Source organism: Nerophis ophidion, linkage group LG10 (assembly GCF_033978795.1).
Source record: "Nerophis ophidion isolate RoL-2023_Sa linkage group LG10, RoL_Noph_v1.0, whole genome shotgun sequence".
Lineage (NCBI taxonomy): Eukaryota > Metazoa > Chordata > Actinopteri > Syngnathiformes > Syngnathidae > Nerophis > Nerophis ophidion.
The window spans coordinates 63576284-63593761 of record NC_084620.1 but is presented as its reverse complement, the minus strand read 5'-3'; the positions used below and the strand labels follow the sequence as shown (position 1 = coordinate 63593761).

At 40.7% G+C, this 17478-nt stretch overlaps 1 protein-coding gene across 2 annotated transcripts in view; it reads right to left on the bottom strand.

The window, feature by feature from the left end:
• LOC133561175 (copine-8) overlaps positions 1-17478 on the bottom strand; it is a 236251-nt gene that overhangs the window by 144093 nt on the left and 74680 nt on the right. For both annotated transcript variants that reach the window (XM_061914452.1, XM_061914453.1), the window contains exon 5: positions 6818-6857. In XM_061914452.1, the coding sequence (XP_061770436.1) occupies positions 6818-6857 (40 nt within the window). The remainder of the gene's footprint in view (positions 1-6817; positions 6858-17478) is intronic.

Here is a 17478-nt window from a genome sequence, read left to right as displayed (position 1 = left end):
CGAAAGCAATGGATGTCGAGCGGGTCTAACATGATACTGTGAAAGTTCAATCCATAGTGGCTCCAAGACAGCAGTGAGAGTCCCGTCCACAGGAAACCATCTCAAGCGGATCAGCAGCGTAGAGATGTCCCCAACCGATACAGGCGAGCGGTCCATCCTGGGTCCCGACGAGCGGTCCATCCTGGGTCTCGACTCTGGACAGTCAGTACTTCATCCATGGTCATCGGACCGGACCCCCTCCACAAGGGAGGGGGGGACATAGGAGAAAGAAAAGAAGCGGCAGATCAACTGGTCTAAAAAGGAGGTCTATTTAAAGGCTAGAGTATACAGATGAGTTTTAAGATGAGACTTAAATGCTTCTACTGAGGTAGCATCTCGAACTGTTACCGGGAGGGCATTCCAGAGTACTGGAGCCCGAACGGAAAACGCTCTATAGCCCGCAGACTTTTTTTGAGCTCTAGGAATCACTAATAAGCCGGAGTCTTTTGAACGCAGATTTCTTGCCGGGACATACGGTACAATACAATCGGCAAGATAGGCTGGAGCTAGACCGTGTAGTATTTTATACGTAAGTAGTAAAACCTTAAAGTCACATCTTAAGTGCACAGGAAGCCAGTGCAGGTGAGCCAGTACAGGCGTAATATGATCAAACTTTCTTGTTCTTGTCAAAAGTCTAGCCGCCGCATTTTGTACCAACTGTAATCTTTTAATGCTAGACATTGGGAGACCCGAAAATAATACGTTACAGTAATCGAGACGAGACGTAACAAACGCATGGATAATGATCTCGGCGTCTTTAGTGGACAAAATGGAGCGAATTTTAGCGATATTACGGAGATGAAAGAAGGCCGTTTTAGTAACGCTTTTAATGTGTGACTCAAAGGAGAGAGTTGGGTCGAAGATAATACCCAGATTTTTTACAGAGTCACCTTGTTTTATTATTTGGTTGTCAAATGTTAAAGTTGTATTATTAAATAGAGGTCGGTGTCTAGCAGGACCGATAATCAGCATTTCCGTTTTTTTCGCATTAAGTTGCAAAAAGTTAGCGGACATCCATTGTTTAATTTCATTAAGACACGCTTCCAACTGACTACAGTCCGGCGTGTTGGTCAGCTTTAGGGGCATGTAAAGTTGGGTGTCATCAGCATAACAGTGAAAGCTAATACCGTATTTGCGTATGACGTCACCTAGCGGCAGCATGTAGATGCTGAAGAGTACAGGGCCAAGGACCGAACCCTGGGGAACTCCACACGTTACCTTAACATAGTCCGAGGTCACACTGTTATAGGAGACGCACTGCATCCTATCAGTAAGATAAGAGTTAAACCATGACAGGGCTGAGTCTGAAATACCAATTCGTATTTTGATACGCTCTAATAAAATATTATGATCGACGGTATCGAAAGCAGCGCTAAGATCGAGGAGCAGCAACATAGATGACGCATCAGAGTCCATCGTTAGCAATAGATCATTAGTCAGTTTTGCGAGGGCTGTCTCAGTCGAGTGATTTGCCCTGAAACTGGATTGAAAGGTTTCACATAGATTGTTAAACGCTAAGTGCTCATTTAGCTGCTCTGCAACAATTTTTTCGAGGATTTTCGAAATAAAGGGAAGGTGAGACACCGGTCGGTAGTTTACCATGAGGTCTGGATCGAGGTTAGGTCTTTTAAGGAGAGGATGAATAACCGCTTTTTTGAATGCAACGGGAACAGTGCCCGAGGAAAGTGATAAGTTTATAATATTTAGCACTGATGGACCTAATAATACAAAAAGCTCCTTGATAAGTTTCCCAGGAAGTGGGTCAAGTAAACATGTTGTTTGTTTTATTCCATTTACACGTTGTAACAATCCTTCTAATGTTATTTCATCAAAACGAGAGAAACTATTTTGGATATTTGCAGTATCCGCCGTATATACAATCGTGTCAGTGTTAATAGAACCCCGTTGTAGCTGGGACGCATTGTCTTTAATCTCCTTTCTAATAAGTTCAATTTTCTTATTAAAGAACTTCATAAAGTCATCTGCCGAATGGGTGGAGCTACTGGAAGGAGTCCCTTGTTGGGTTAGCGATGCTACTGTACTAAACAAAAATTTTGGATCGTTTTTATTAATGCGGATGAGATTTGAGTAATAATTAGTTTTAGCTAAGGTAAGCATGCGTTTATAAGTTATTAAACTATCACTCCATGCTTGATGGTGCACCTCAAGTTTAGTCGTGCGCCATTTGCGTTCCAGCTTTCTACATAATAATTTCTGAGCTCTAGTTTCTTCAGTAAACCATGGCGTACGCCTTTTTGGAGCCTTTTTTAACTTCAGCGGTGCTATACTATCAATGGTTTCGCGCAGGGCGTTGTTAAAGTTGTTAGTGAGGTTATCAATAGAGCCCACATACTTTGGGTACGGTGCCATTACCGAGGGCAGTAGGTCAGCAAGAGTTGTCGTTGTGGCTGTATTAATGTTGCGGCTGCTATAGCAGTTATTATTATTATTAGCTTGCCGAACATGAGTCTGAACTTCGAATTTTATAAGGTAATGATCGGACATTACTTTAGTATACGGGAGTATCATAACTTTGTATATATATGTATATGTATATATGAGGTAGATCACCTCGACTTGGTCATTTATTAAGTAATTGATTAACGTTGAAAAACTTATTGGGGTGTTACCATTTAGTGGTCAATTGTACGGAATATGTACTGTGCAATCTACTAATACAAGTTTCAATCAATCAATCAATCAATCAATCAATCAATCAATGCCTACTGAGCGTATGGTGCTGTTAAGTTATTGTGGCTCAATGTGCCTTAATGTTTTTTATTTTAATGTACTATTATTTAATATATATTATTGTTTTAGTTGCTTAAGAGATAATCCTGGCTCTGAATTTGCTCGTTGGTATTTTTATGTTTTTGTGCATTATTTGTTGCCGTAATTATTAAACAAACAGATTACTCATCAGTTACTCAGTACTTGAGTAGTTTTTTCACAACATACTTTTTACTTTTACTCAAATAAATATTTGGGTGACTACTCCTTACTTTTACTTGAGTAATAAATCTCTAAAGTAACAGTACTCTTACTTGAGTACAATTTCTTGCTACTCTACCCACCTCTGCAAGTTACAGCATGTAAATAACGTATTTGTTGACGGTTTTTAAATGCATTTATAGAGTGATTTAGAGGTAGAATTGATTTATCCCATTAGCTGCGTTGCTAGCCACCAAGAACGAGACAATTTTTACAGGTTCGAAGGCAACAAAATATAAAACCTTTTGTCTTCTAGTCTTTTATAATGGTTGTGAACGATAGGCAATATTCCAAAAAAGTGCAGCTACGAAATTATAAAAGGAAATTGCTGAATAGATATGTCTAATATTTTTCATTTCTGACCGTACAAATATGAAACGCCTCCGTGGGACGGAGGATTCTCGACTGTCCATTGTGTCCTGGCAGCACGAGCACTCTTCTCTCGCAGCCGCGTGTGGAACTGAGTCAGTTTGCACGTCCTTTACAAAGGTGCTAAAGAAAACGCAAATTAGAGCTCCCGAAACGGTGATGAGCGTAATATATTTAATATCCCATTAAATAAATGAATCCCATTGCGTGTGCTGTGTGATACTGTATATTTGCATTTTCTCCTCCCAGTATTGTGGCTGTTTAGAAGATCAGCATATATAATCAGCAAATAAAGGAAGAAAAGAGACACACAATGGATTACACGCCTTATTAGGCTCACTTAACAGACACAATCCACTTTGCACATGTTAGGATATCTCTTTTGCATGTGCTATCAGGTTTTATTACACACAAAACTTTAGTAAATCAGGCCCTTAAAGGCGATGCAGCAGCAGGAGCTCAGTATGTCAAGAGCTGTATAAGTTACCTTTCAGTGATCAATTTGCCGTGTTACTCAAAGTAGTTCCTCAGCGTTAGCTCTTATGATAACAATGCTGCTAAAACATAGTTAATATGTAAGTGGGGTATTGATGACGGTTTTTGGATATTTTAAGGTGCTTTATAAGTGAAATAAATGGCTACATTGTTAGCCACCTCTTGCTAGTGCTTTGTTGCAATTTAGAATACGCAAAAAAGAGAAAAACATCTGTGTGCTTGTCTCACATAGGGATTGTGAATGAAAACGTGCAGTTCCTCTTTAACTATATAAAGCTCATACATTAAAAAAGTGTTAAAAAACTTAGTATATACAGCAAGGGCCAAAAGTTTGGACACACTTCATTTAATGTGTTTTCTTTATTTTCAGGACTATTTACATTGTAGATCGTCACTAAAAGCATCAAAACTATGAATGAACACATGTGGAGTTATGTACTTAAAAAAAAAAGGTGAAATAACTAAAAACATGTTTTATGTTCTAGTTTCTTCCAAATATCCACCAGCCAACTGCTCCCCTCACCTCCCAGGGTGTGACCAAGGGTGATGGGTGAAGTGAATTATATTTATATAGCGCTTTTCTCTAGTGACTCAAAGTGCTTTACGTATTGAAACCCAATATCTAAGTTACATTTAAACCAGTGTGGGTGGCACTGGGAGCAGGTGGGTAAAGTGTCTTGCCCAAGGACACAACGGCAGTGACTAGGATGGCGGAAGCGGGAATCGAACCTGCAACCCTCAAGTTGCTGGCACGGCCACTTTACCAACCGAGCTATACAGAGAATAATTTCGCCACACCTAATGTGTGTGTGACAATCATTGGTACTTTAACTTAAAGGCCTACTGAAACTCACTACTACCGACCACGCAGTCTGATAGTTTATATATCAATGATGAAATATTAACATTGCAACACATGCCAATACGGCCTTTTTAGTTTACTAAATTGCAATTTTATATTTCCCGCGGAGTTTCCTGTTGAAAACGTCGCGGAATGATGACGCGTGTTTGTGACGTCATTGGTTGGAGGGGACATATTAGCCCAGCACCACTTACGGCTAAAAGTAGTCTCTTTTCATCGCATAATTACACAGTATTTTGGACTTCTGTGTTGCTGAATCTTTTGCAATTTGTTCAATTAATAATGGAGTCGTCAAAGAAGAATGCTGTTTGTTGGAAAGCGGTGGATTGCAGCTGCCTTTAGCACCGAAACACAGCCGGTGTTTCTTTGTTTGTTGTGAAGCTTTAACACAGAGCGGTCAAGCGAACATGTTTTTCTACGTCAACAAGCAAGTTTTTGGATGGGAACATTGTGATATTAAGTCGGCTCTTACCGGAGACTTAAGTGGATTACGCGACTTCACCCTGCAGCTCAAAAAGGCAGCTGTGATCTTGGCTCCTCGGCTTCTCTCAGAGACACTGGCGTTCACCGCAGCCATCCGACTATATGGTATGACTTTATAATCTCACTAAAATACTATTAACACAATAAGCAGATAGGGGATTTTCCAGAATTATCCTGGTACATGTGTCTAATTACATCTGAAACTCTCCCACTGCTGCCGCCTGGAGCCGTCGCCTTTTCTTTTTTTTTTTTTTTTAGTGGTCCACTCTAACTTTCCTCATACCACAAATCTTTCATCCTCGCTCAAATTAAATGGGGAATCGTCGCTTTCTCGGTCCGAATTGCTCTTACTGCTGGTGGCTAACATTATAAACAATGTGAGGATGTGAGGAGCCCTCACACTGGTGACGTCAAACGCACATCGTCTGCTACTTCCGGTACAGGCAAGGCTTTTTTAATAGCGACCAAAAGTTGCAAACTTGATCATGGATGTTCTCTACTAAATCCTTTCAGCAAAAATATGGCAATATCGCAAAATGATCAAGTATGACACATAGAATGGACCTGCTAAATAAGAAAATCTCATTTCAGTAGGCCTTTAACTTGAACTTATTTGCTCTGATTACTGAATTGCACACTCTTGCCATTCTCTCGATGAGCTTCAAGCACAACTGGGAAGGGAAAACCATTTCAGATGACTACCTCTTGAAGCTCATGGAGAAAATGCCAAGAGTGTGCAAAAAAGTAATGAGTGCTATTTGGAAGAAACTAGAATATAAAACATGTTTGAAGTTATTTCACCTTCTTTGATAAGCATATAACTCTACATGTGGTCATTCATAGTCATAGTTTTGATGCCTTCAGTGAAAATCTACAATGTAAATAGTCATGAAAATAAAGAAAACGCATTAAATGAAGTGTCCAAACTTTTGGCCTGTACTGTGTGTGTGTGTGTGTGTGTGTGTGTGTGTGTGTGTGTGTGTATATATATATATATATATATATATATAGGTTCAAATCCCACCTAGTACCAACGTCGTCACGTCTGTTGTGTCCTGAGCAAGACACTTCACCCTTGCTCCTGATGGGTGCTGGTTAGCGCCTTGCATGGCAGCTCCCTCCATCAGTGTGTGAATGTGTGTGTGAATGGGTGAATGTGGAAGTAGTGTCAAAGCGCTTTGAGTACCATGAAGGTAGAAAAGCGCTATACAAGTACAACCCATTTATTTATATATATATATATTATGAGTAGGCAAAAATAATGTATAAATAAATAAATATAGTGTATATATCTAAGCATTATTTTTCTGAAACAACATTGATAAATGATGAATATATTGCTTGTTATTGGTTAGAATGGTACACAATCATACCTAAATGTGCACATTTAATTTGACAGTGTCAAATCAACTAAGGGCTGCTCGAACTGGGTGTTGCGAGCGCAGTTGATACAGTAAACACGGACCAGATTACTGTTGTGTGGCTGATACGAATGGGAGTTAATAGCTAGGGAGGCTAAACACAAAACAAGAGATCCAAAGCAGAGGGAAAACAGACACGACGAGTTGGGGAACTCACGTGTTTTGACAGGTTGGCGCTCTTGGAGTCTACGTCGTACCTATGGAGGGGAGGGGATAGGGAAGGGAGGGGAGAAGAGAGCGAGTGAGTCAGTGAATAAAAATGTGATGGGGGGTGACAAGAGCTCAGCTGGGAACTCAACGGGGGATGGCAACGGGAGTAACCGGGCCAAGCAGCCTGTCACCAGCAATCGCACTAGAAGCTGCGGGTATTTCACTGAGCTGCGTCACGGGCACCCTCGCATTAAACTGACACTAAACGGACTAATTGGATGTCACGCGTTACATACGATCGCGAGTGGATCTGTATTAGACTTAATGCTTTAGAGATGTCTCAATATTCCGCTTTTGTTTCAGCTATTTCTGAACGTTGTTCACACCATTCTCAATTTCAGTTCGTCGCACTACACCTGCCAAGAGAAAAGTGTTCCTCTGCCATAGCCCATGCTGAAAGCGCGGAGGCTACTTACCAGAGCTGGCGGCAATCAAAGAGGCCATTCGCTCGGCAATCTGAGATCATTTCACAGCTCGGGTCAGCCCTCACTGAGAGCAAGTTGCCATTTGTTGGGTAATATTTTGTAGGGGGTCGATTTACAACAACTTGCGGGATGATGTGTGCTGCAATTACGATTTCAGATGAAATCTGAACAAAATATGGTCTCGCCTCGACCGAACCACTCCCAAATTAGAGCAAAACGCTATTGTTACACGTTTAGGTTGCTTGTGGAGGCACGTTTTGTACCTGCTCTTGTGAGTCGCCCACATCAAGTCTAATTACGCAGCGCTTCAGCTTCTATTATGTGTGTATACACATTCGAAACCTCTTACAAAAAGAAAATGGCACATTGTCAACACATATGACTGATGATTGGCAGCAACAAATTGATGAGAAAAAATATGTTGGTGCTGTCTCATTAGAGTTCAGTGCATTGTTCAACGTAAAAGATCATGGCTTACTGTCGAGAGAACTTTCTGCATATGGTTTGAAGAACTGTGCAATTAGTTGGATGGAGAGCTATAACAAGTCTCAGTCGGTGTATTTTAATGGTAACTTTCCTAATGTAAGGAAATTAGTCTTTGGAGTTTTCCAAGGCAGCTGACTTGGTCCTCTGCTCTTCTCTATTTTTACCAATGATCTTTTTTATTAAATTTAAAAAGAGCATCTACAACTTTGTATGCAAATGACTCTACACTATGTACAAAACCCAAAACCAGTGAAGTTGGCACGTTGTGTAAATCGTAAATAAAAACAGAATACAATGATTTGCAAAACCTTTTTAACTTTTTTTTTTTTCTCCCAAGATGGCGCTGCTGTAGTGGCTGCTGTAGGCAGGAGCTCTGTGCTCTTGTGTCAGCCTTTTGTGTTTTCCTCTTGTTCATGTTATATTTTTTTGCCTTTTGGTCCAGGACCCTTTGGGACTGTGTGACAAGGGGTGGCACTTTCGTGAACTCAGATGTGCTTTTTTTTTTGTGGACTTCTGAATCTGCCTCCCGGGAGCCTTTTGGCCATGGAGACCAGCTGCTGGGTTTCTGCCACACCGGAGTCTGTTTGGAGGGACTGGAAGAGATGCGGATGAGGGGACAGGGCTGCGGAGCTAGCACTGAGCGACAGGACGGAGAGGCGTCGCGGTGTCTTGGCTGGATGAGCACGTGTCGGACACCTCAGTCTCCTTGGACGTATCCTCGCTCATCCATGCGTACTGGACACTGGCCGAGAGTTGGTTGGCGGCCCGGAGTGGAGTGGGCTCTCTTGGTTGCTTTGTTGGGTCTGCTCCTGTCTCTGGCCATGCTCCCTCCACCCCAGCGGACGATGGCGTGGAACACCCCAGAGGCCACCACAGTGGATATGCTTCTTTTAGTTTTTACTCATAGCTGTATGTAGAAGTGGCTGGTTGTAGCCGCTGCTTTAATGTCTTTAATGTCCTTTGTGTTCTTTGATGTTTGATGTTTCCCTCTTACACACATGTGAGAGGGATGTGTACTATGGCTATGAGTTGTTGTTTTTTCCCCTTGGCCTCAGTCTGGACCCCCTCTCCAGGACCCAGGCTTAGACCGATTTTTTAATTTTATTTTAATCTTCTATTTTTTCTCCCATTCCCCCCTCCCCCCTTGTTTACCTGTATCTCATCTTTTTTGTAAGGGGTGCTGGAAGCCGGCGATCATGTTCTGTCTCCCTGTAATGTTTGTCTGATCTTGAATGGGATTGTGCTGAAATTTTTAATTTTCCTGAAGGAACTCTCCTGAAGGAATAAATAAAGTACTATCTAATCTATCTAATCTAAACTAATCTAATCTATTCAATTGAATAGACTGCAAAGACAAGATATTTCAATGTTCAAACTGAGAACTTTAATAGTTTTTTTTGCAAGTAATCATTAATTTGAAATTTAGTAGCAGCAACACATTGCAAAAAAGTTACCACTGTGTTACATGCAACACTCAGTAAACGTTTGGGAACTGAGGAGACCAATTTTTTAAGCTTTTCACCTGGAATTATTTCCCATTCTTGCTTGATGTACAGTTTAAGTTGTTTAACAATCCGGGGTGTCTGTTGTGGTATGTGATACTTCCTAATGCATCACACATTTTCAATTGGTGACAGGTCTGGACTACAGGCAAGCTAGTCTAGTATCCGCACTCTTTTACTACGAAGCCACACTGTTGTAACACGTGCAGAATGTGACTTGGCATTGTCCTGCTGAGATTGCAACAAATGTTGCTCCAAAACCCGCCTGTATGGACCTTTCAGCATTAATGGTGCCTTCACAGATGTGTAAATTACCCATGCCTTAGGCACTAATACACCCCCATACCATCACAGATGCAGGCTTTTGAACTTTGCGCCTATAACAATCCGGATGGTTATTTTGAAATTGTGATAATGTTCCCCTTTAAAAAGAATTTAAAAGCACAATGGATATAAATTAGTAACAAATAAAGAACACAAGTAAAATAATAATTGTCACATTACTACAATAAAAAAAAAAAACATCAGCGATATACTAAAACAACAAAATTCAGTTTTTCCGTTTTCATTTTTATAAATTCAGTTTTTACATTTTACACAAATTTTACCACCATTGTGTGATTTTTGTGTCATAAATAAAATTTCATAAAACACAAAAATCCTCAATTTTTTTGGGTGCAATACATGTTGAGACAATTTCTCTCCATATGAAATAAAACGTATTCCCTTAATCATCATTTATTTAAAACTTTATTACTTATGGAATGTATTGTGAATAAATTGAGAAAAGGAAGTGAATTAAAGTGGTTGCAAGGAAAAGGTGTAGGATTAAATAAGCTCTGCTTCTTCCTACTCCTTTTTGAACATGTTGAAAAGAGAAACTGGAAATTGCAATGTATTGAAAGGTACATTTTTTTTTCAAACTTTATTGTGTCAGCGCAGTCAGACCGGATGTTGTTGCTGTTATTGTGAAATGATGGAATTGACTGTTGTTCTGAGCTTGACAAGTAAGCAGATGACTTTGAGGCTGTTAAAAAAATAGTGTGCCTCTTTAATTGCAACTGCAGTCCTGTTTGTACATTGGTCTTAAATCCATGATGGCGTTCACAACAATACAAGCAGATGAGCTGTATTGTGGGTGTATGGATTGTTAGTGCTAGCTTAAGCTGTCTCGACACTGTTTAGTTTTGTATGTGTTTCGGGGATGAATGAGCAGTACCAGACACATTATTTTCCCAAATAAATGGTCCTTCTCTTTGAGGAGTGATACTGTGTCCGTCAGTACCTATATATGTGGGTGTCACTTTAAGAAAAAGAAAACACATGACTAATACAGCTGCTGAGTCATTTGACAGTAAAAGTGCCTTCTATCAGGTCAAGAATGACAGTTCGTACTGAAAAAGAAGTCGGAGGAGGGGCACATCGATTTTCATCGCAATCAACAATCTAAATCTAACTAAAAAAAAGAAACATTTTGAAGTATGGGATCTGCCTGATCTCTTAGGCCAAATGAAGTAAATATTCTATTTTTTGTTACTTTTTGCTATTTGGTTTAATGACTCAGGTAGCATGTTTCTTATTCCTTTCTGCATGTTCCAATATGTTTAAAAAAAACATATTTGCCAACTATTGAGTTTATATGCAAGTCATATAGAGTGAAATTTTTAAAACAGCAGATAAAATGTCATCACAGGATCATTTAAGGATGGATACCGTTCAATTTTTAATCGATGCAGACCGATTCTCTATATCTGTGAAATGATACTCAATGGTACAAATGTTTGGTACATTGGTGTGTGCTAATAATTATTAATTGCTTTTGATAATAATTTTTTTTATTGAAACATTTAAAAAGGAGCTGATTAAGATAACTGCTGTCCAGTTGTTATATCTTGTTTTATTATCACATTTCTGAGTCTCATATGTCTCAAATGCAACTGCAAGTCCAAGACGTTAGAATGCAGTAGAGTATAGATTCTGGTGTTTTGGTCTGTTCAGTCTGCTGACTGTTGCGCCCTGCACAGTGTTAGTACCGTAAGTATTGTACTTATTACGCACTAGCTCTTTTATTGAAACATACATCCAAGTTGTAGCCTTCATTATAACATTTGAAGGAGTTGAAATTACAAAGTAAAATCACTAAAGCGAATTGTGTCAATAGCAAAGCCAATGTATCTCAGCATCAAGTTCGCACATTTTTGGAAAAGTGGGACCTTACTTATCTTACGCTAGAGCATTTTTTGGAGTCAATTTCTTTGTGAGCAGAGAAAATTGCAACATTACCTTTGGTAGTTTGGCTGAGTCTGCTCTCAGTTCTGCTGGAGCGAACACAAAATACCAAAGTGCAACGGGGCAGGGCGTCACCCTCAACCTCAGTACCGAAACACGACACTGCTGGATTTTAGGTGAATTGCCGGGATTTGGCTCGTGCCAAAAAAGTACAGAATTCCACACTCATTCCTCGTATCAGTGCAGTGTCAACACAGCCAGTGAGCGTGCCACACGATGACTCAGGCATCATTTACCCATCACTAATTAATGAGAAGTGTTTTTCTACCTGTTTTGAAATATTGCTACTCAGCTGTGAGGTGAAACGTGTCCGTGTTACACAGGCCGTACGAATGCTAAAAATTAACTAATCAACACTAATAAATGCTGGTTGAGTAGATTCTTGCTGCTGTATATTACAACATTTGTGCTACTGCTGTTTCCCTCACATGGAATTGATCTTGGAGCCCCGCCACAGCAAAATAAAAGCAGACACACCTTAAAAATGTGGGGGTTTTTTACGTAAAAACCAGATGCTAGGATGACGTAAGCAAAACGCCCTCAATTGTATGAAGCGGAGGCCTAATGTCTGGGGGTGTACATACTTAAATATATAAAAAATATACCCACCGGACAGCCATCTACAAAATATATAATGTGTAAATATTAAGAGGACTATGGCAGCTTTCAAGGACAGAAAGTGCAGTTTGAGCAGCAGCGCGAAGCAAGTGTGGCGTCAGTGAGGCTCGCTGCAGCTCTCGCTGTCCGTCGCGGACATCGAGCGACAGAAGCAAAGAGTTTGTAAACACCAGTACAGTCTCCAATTACACCACAAAAAGATGCTAGGATTAGTCAGTAGTCGTTTTTGATCAAGAAAAAGTCCTTAAGAATTTGAAAAGTCTTCAAAAACTTGAAAGATTCCCAACAAAGTAATTTGTACAATAAGCAGCAACAATTGAAAAACATAGTAAAACCTTATAAGAAAAAGAAAAATAGATATTAATACAAATTAATAATAACATATATTTTTTAATCGCATGTATGTATTTTTTTTAGCCTTTTTAAAGAAAATATATGCATCATCGCAGATTATGCAAATTATACGATTGCATCCACCGCCACAAGTACATTGTCAATCGGAGAGAAACCCTAGTACTGTATTTTTCGGACTTTAAATCGCAGTTTTTTTTCATAGTTTGGCCGGGGGTGCGACTTATACTCAGGAGCGACTTATGTGGGAAATTATTAACACATTACCGTAAAATATCAAATAATATTATTTAACTCATTCACGTAAGAGACTAGACGTATACGATGTCTAGCGATTAGGAGTGACAGATTGTTTGGTAAACGTATAGCATGTTCTTTATGTAATAGTTATTTAAATGACTCTTACCATAATATGTTACGTTAACATACCAGGCACCTTCTCAGTTGGTTATTTATGCCTCATATAACGTACACTTATTCAGCCTGTTGTTCACTATTCTTTATTTATTTTAAATTGCCTTTCAAATGTCTATTCTTGGTGTTGGGTTTTATCAAATAAATTTCCCCAAAAAACTTCATTTATACATGTTTTTTTCCTTCTTTATCATGCATTTTCGGCAGGTATGACTTATACTCCGGAGCGACTTATACTCCGAAAAATACGGTACTTGTTCGTTAACAAACATGAGATATATTATGAATTAAAATGTAAAAAGTTAAGAATAATCTGAAAAGATAATTTTCTAACTACCGGTGATTCAAACACCAGCCTCTCTTTAATTGTCTTCTGCTTCTAATTAGCGCCTTGTTATCTTTGCGGTTTAGGTATAATAATAGCACCTACAGGTATATGCGTTTTTTAATAATAATGTATAATGTGTTTTTTTTATGTATGTTGGATGCTATGATACAAAAGTTGAAATGCTGAATGTTTCTCCTTCCTTAAAGAAACCCTTTCTACCCCTATATATCACCCGCTGTTCACGGAACCCTTGTTGTTATGGTAACCGGAGTAAGATGGCACATATAGCCATAAACGTGACACGCGAGGTATGTGGGAATAAACAACAAAAGACACGACTTTGCCTCTTGACTTGTAGCGAATCTTCCCGTGAGGCTGGGTGACAGCAGAAGTGAACACGTGTCGCGATGGATACACGTGATAATCCTACAAAAACAAACATGGGTATATAGCCATCGGGACACACCAAGCACAGACACTTTTTTTGTGTGTGGTATAATTATGGAGCTACATGGAGCGGAGAAATACAGCAAGAATCAATAGAAATTGAACAATAAGGTTTGACACAAAAAGCTTCTTTCCTCTATTATTATAGGTAATGTGGCATGGTGGATTATGGGGGTTGGGGGGAAGAGAGAGATGTTTGGACAAAACAATCCTCAGGATGGACATGATAGAAGCTACAAATACTATTAAATAAATCTGAGTGGGTGTAATGATTGATCGATCAAGCCTTCTTTCATCTCCGTAATATCGCTAAAATTCGCTCCATTCTGTCCACTAAAGACGCTGAGATCATTATCCATGCGTTTGTTACGTCTCGTCTCGATTACTGTAACGTATTATTTTCGGGTCTCCCCATGTCTAGCATTAAAAGATTACAGTTGGTACAAAATGCGGCTGCTAGACTTTTGACAAGAACAAGAAAGTTTGATCATATTACGCCTGTACTGGCTCACCTGCACTGGCTTCCTGTGCACTTAAGATGTGACTTTAAGGTTTTACTACTTACGTATAAAATACTACACGGTCTAGCTCCATCCTATCTTGCCGATCGTATTGCACCATATGTCCCGGCAAGAAATCTGCGTTCAAAGGACTCCGGCTTATTAGTGATTCCCAAAGCCCAAAAAAAGTCTGCGGGCTATAGAGCGTTTTCCGTTCGGGCTCCAGTACTCTGGAATGCCCTCCCGGTAACAGTTCGAGATGCCACCTCAGTAGAAGCATTTAAGTCTCACCTGAAAACTCATTTGTATACTCTGGCTTTTAAATAGACTCCCTTTTTAGACCAGTTGATCTGCCGTTTCTTTTCTTTTTCTTCTATGTCCCACTCTCCCTTGTGGAGGGGGTCCGGTCCGATCCAGTGGCCATGTACTGCTTGCCTGTGTATCGGCTGGGGACATCTCTGCGCTGCTGATCCGCCTCCGCTTGGGATGGTTTCCTGCTGGCTCCGCTGTGAACGGGACTCTCGCTGCTGTGTTGGATCCGCTTTGGACTGGACTCTCGCGACTGTGTTGGATCCATTATGGATTGAACTTTCACAGTATCATGTTGGACCCGCTCGACATCCATTGCTTTCCTCCTCTCCAAGGTTCTCATAGTCATCATTGTCACCGACGTCCCACTGGGTGTGAGTTTTCCTTGCCCTTATGTGGGCCTACCGAGGATGTCGTAGTGGTTTGTGCAGCCCTTTGAGACACTAGTGATTTAGGGCTATATAAGTAAACATTGATTGATTGATATTGATCTTTGAAGGATAACTGCATTTTTTGTTTGGCTTTTGTTCACAATCATTATGACAGACAAGAACATGCGTCTATGTTTTTTTAGGATTTTAAAAACGATAAAAAACACTTAAAAGATCCTGCCAATGGTAGTCACCTTTATAGCGTTCAAAGTCTTTTAAGACAACTGTATAACTCTCAATTTGGCTTTTCCCGATACCAATATTTTGGTACCAGTACCCCTACCATAATGTATTTTGATACTTTTCTAAATAAAGGGGCCAACAAAAATACCATTAATAGCTTTATTTTAACAAAAAATTATTGCAAACGAAGAACAGTTTGTCCTTAAATATAAGAATGAACACACTAGACAACTTGTCTTATATTAATAAGCAAGCAAACATCCATCCATCCATTTTCTACTGCTTATTCCCTTTTTTGGAGTCGCGGGGGGCGCTGGCGCCTATCTCAGCTACAATCGGGCGGAAGGCGAGGTACACCCTGGACAAGTCGCCACGTCAAAGGCTCTTAATTTGGCTGCTGACATATGCAGTTACATAGTGTGTCCTTTCCCATTCTATTATTTAGTTAAAACTATGAAGGACAAGCTGTAAAAACGGATTATGAATCTACTTGTCCGTTTACTGTTAATATCTGCTTATGTTCTGTTTTAACATGTTCTATCTACACTTCTGTTAAAATGTAATAAACACTTATTCTTCTGTTCTTGGATGCTTTACATAATTTTGGATGAATTTGGTCAGTACATGACTGCAAGCTAATCAATGCTAACCCGCTATTTAGGCTATCTGTATGTACACATTGCATCATTGTGGCTTGTTTGTAGGTATATTTGAGCTCATTCAATTTTCTTTACTATTGTCCTCTTAGTTAATTTATATTTGCATGTGTCATGACACATTGTCTGTATGTTGCATTGGCTGCATTTCCGATGGTTGTTTGTCTGTCATGTTGTTCCAGACCACAGCAAACGTTACTTAGCTTGCAAAGATTGTAAAACATCCATTAGAAAAGGCCGGCCTGCTGTTTCCTTTAACTTTAACCCACAAATCTATACCTTTGGCCATTCTAAGCCAGTCTTTTCCAGGAGTTTTCTCACCTTCTGAGAAACCTCCGTTTTCCTAATGTTTTCTAATGTTGAAAAATGCGTAGAATAAACATTAAATGTTAATATTTATGTAAACAAAGATTTGCATCAGCCTGTGACCCATTGTCATTTTGATAGTAGGCTAATATAGCTAATATAGACACTTACATCATGTGTTGCCTTTAGTATCGGACTTATATAAGGCATTTATTTTTTTGCGGCTGTAGAGAGATTTGTATTTTTGGTCCAAAATGGCTCTTTCGAAGACTTCTTTGGGTACACAACAAAATGGACTCAGATTTCCCTCGCCCGGACGCGGATCACCGGGGCCCCCCTCTGGAGCCTGGCCCGGAGTTGGGGCATGATGGCGAGCCCGGCCGAGCACAGCCCGAAGAGGCACCGTGGGTCATCCCTCCAATGGCCTCACCACTCATAGGTGGGGCCATAGAGGTCAGGTGCATTGTGAGCTGGGCGGTGGCCGAAGGCAGGGCCCTTGGGGGTCCGATCCTCGGCTACATAAGCTAGCTCTTGGGATGTGGAACGTCACCTTACTGGGGCGGAAAGAGAGAAGTTCCGGCTGGATATAGTCGGACTCACTTCGACGCACAGCAAGGGCTCTGGAACCACTTCTCTCAAGAGGGACTGGACTCTCTTCCACTCTGGCGTTGCCGGCAGTGAGAGGCGACGGGCTGGGGTGGCCATTCTTGTTTCCCCCCGGTTCAAAGCCTGCACGTTTGAGTTCAACCCAGTGGACGAAAGGGTAGCCTCCCTCCGCCTTCAGGTGGGGGGACGGGTCCTGACTGTTGTTTGTGCTTACGCACCAAACGCCAGTTCAGAGTACCCACCCTTTTTGAATACACTCGAGGGAGTACTGGAAAATGCTCCCCCGGGTGATTCCCTTGTCCTACTGGGAGACTTCAACGCTCATGTTGGCAACGACAGTGAAACCTGGAGAGGCGTGACTGGGAAGAATGGCCGCCCGGATCTAAACCCGAGTGGTGTTCTGTTATTGGACTTTCGTGCTCATCACAGATTGTCCGTAACAAACACCATGTTCAAACATAAGGGTGTCCATATGTGCACTTGGCACCAGGACAGCCTACGCCTTAGTTTCATGATTGACTTTGTAGTTGTGTCATCGGATTTGCGGCTTCATGTTTTGGACACTCGGGTGAAGAGAGGGGCGGGACTTTCTACCGATCACTACCTGGTGGTAAATTGGCTGCGATGGTGGGGAAGGATGCCGGACAGACCTGGCAGGCCCAAGCGCATTGTTAGGGTCTGCTGGGAACGTCCGGCAGAGTCTCCTGTCAGAGAGAGTTTCAATTCCCACCTCCGGAAGAACTTTGAACATGTCACG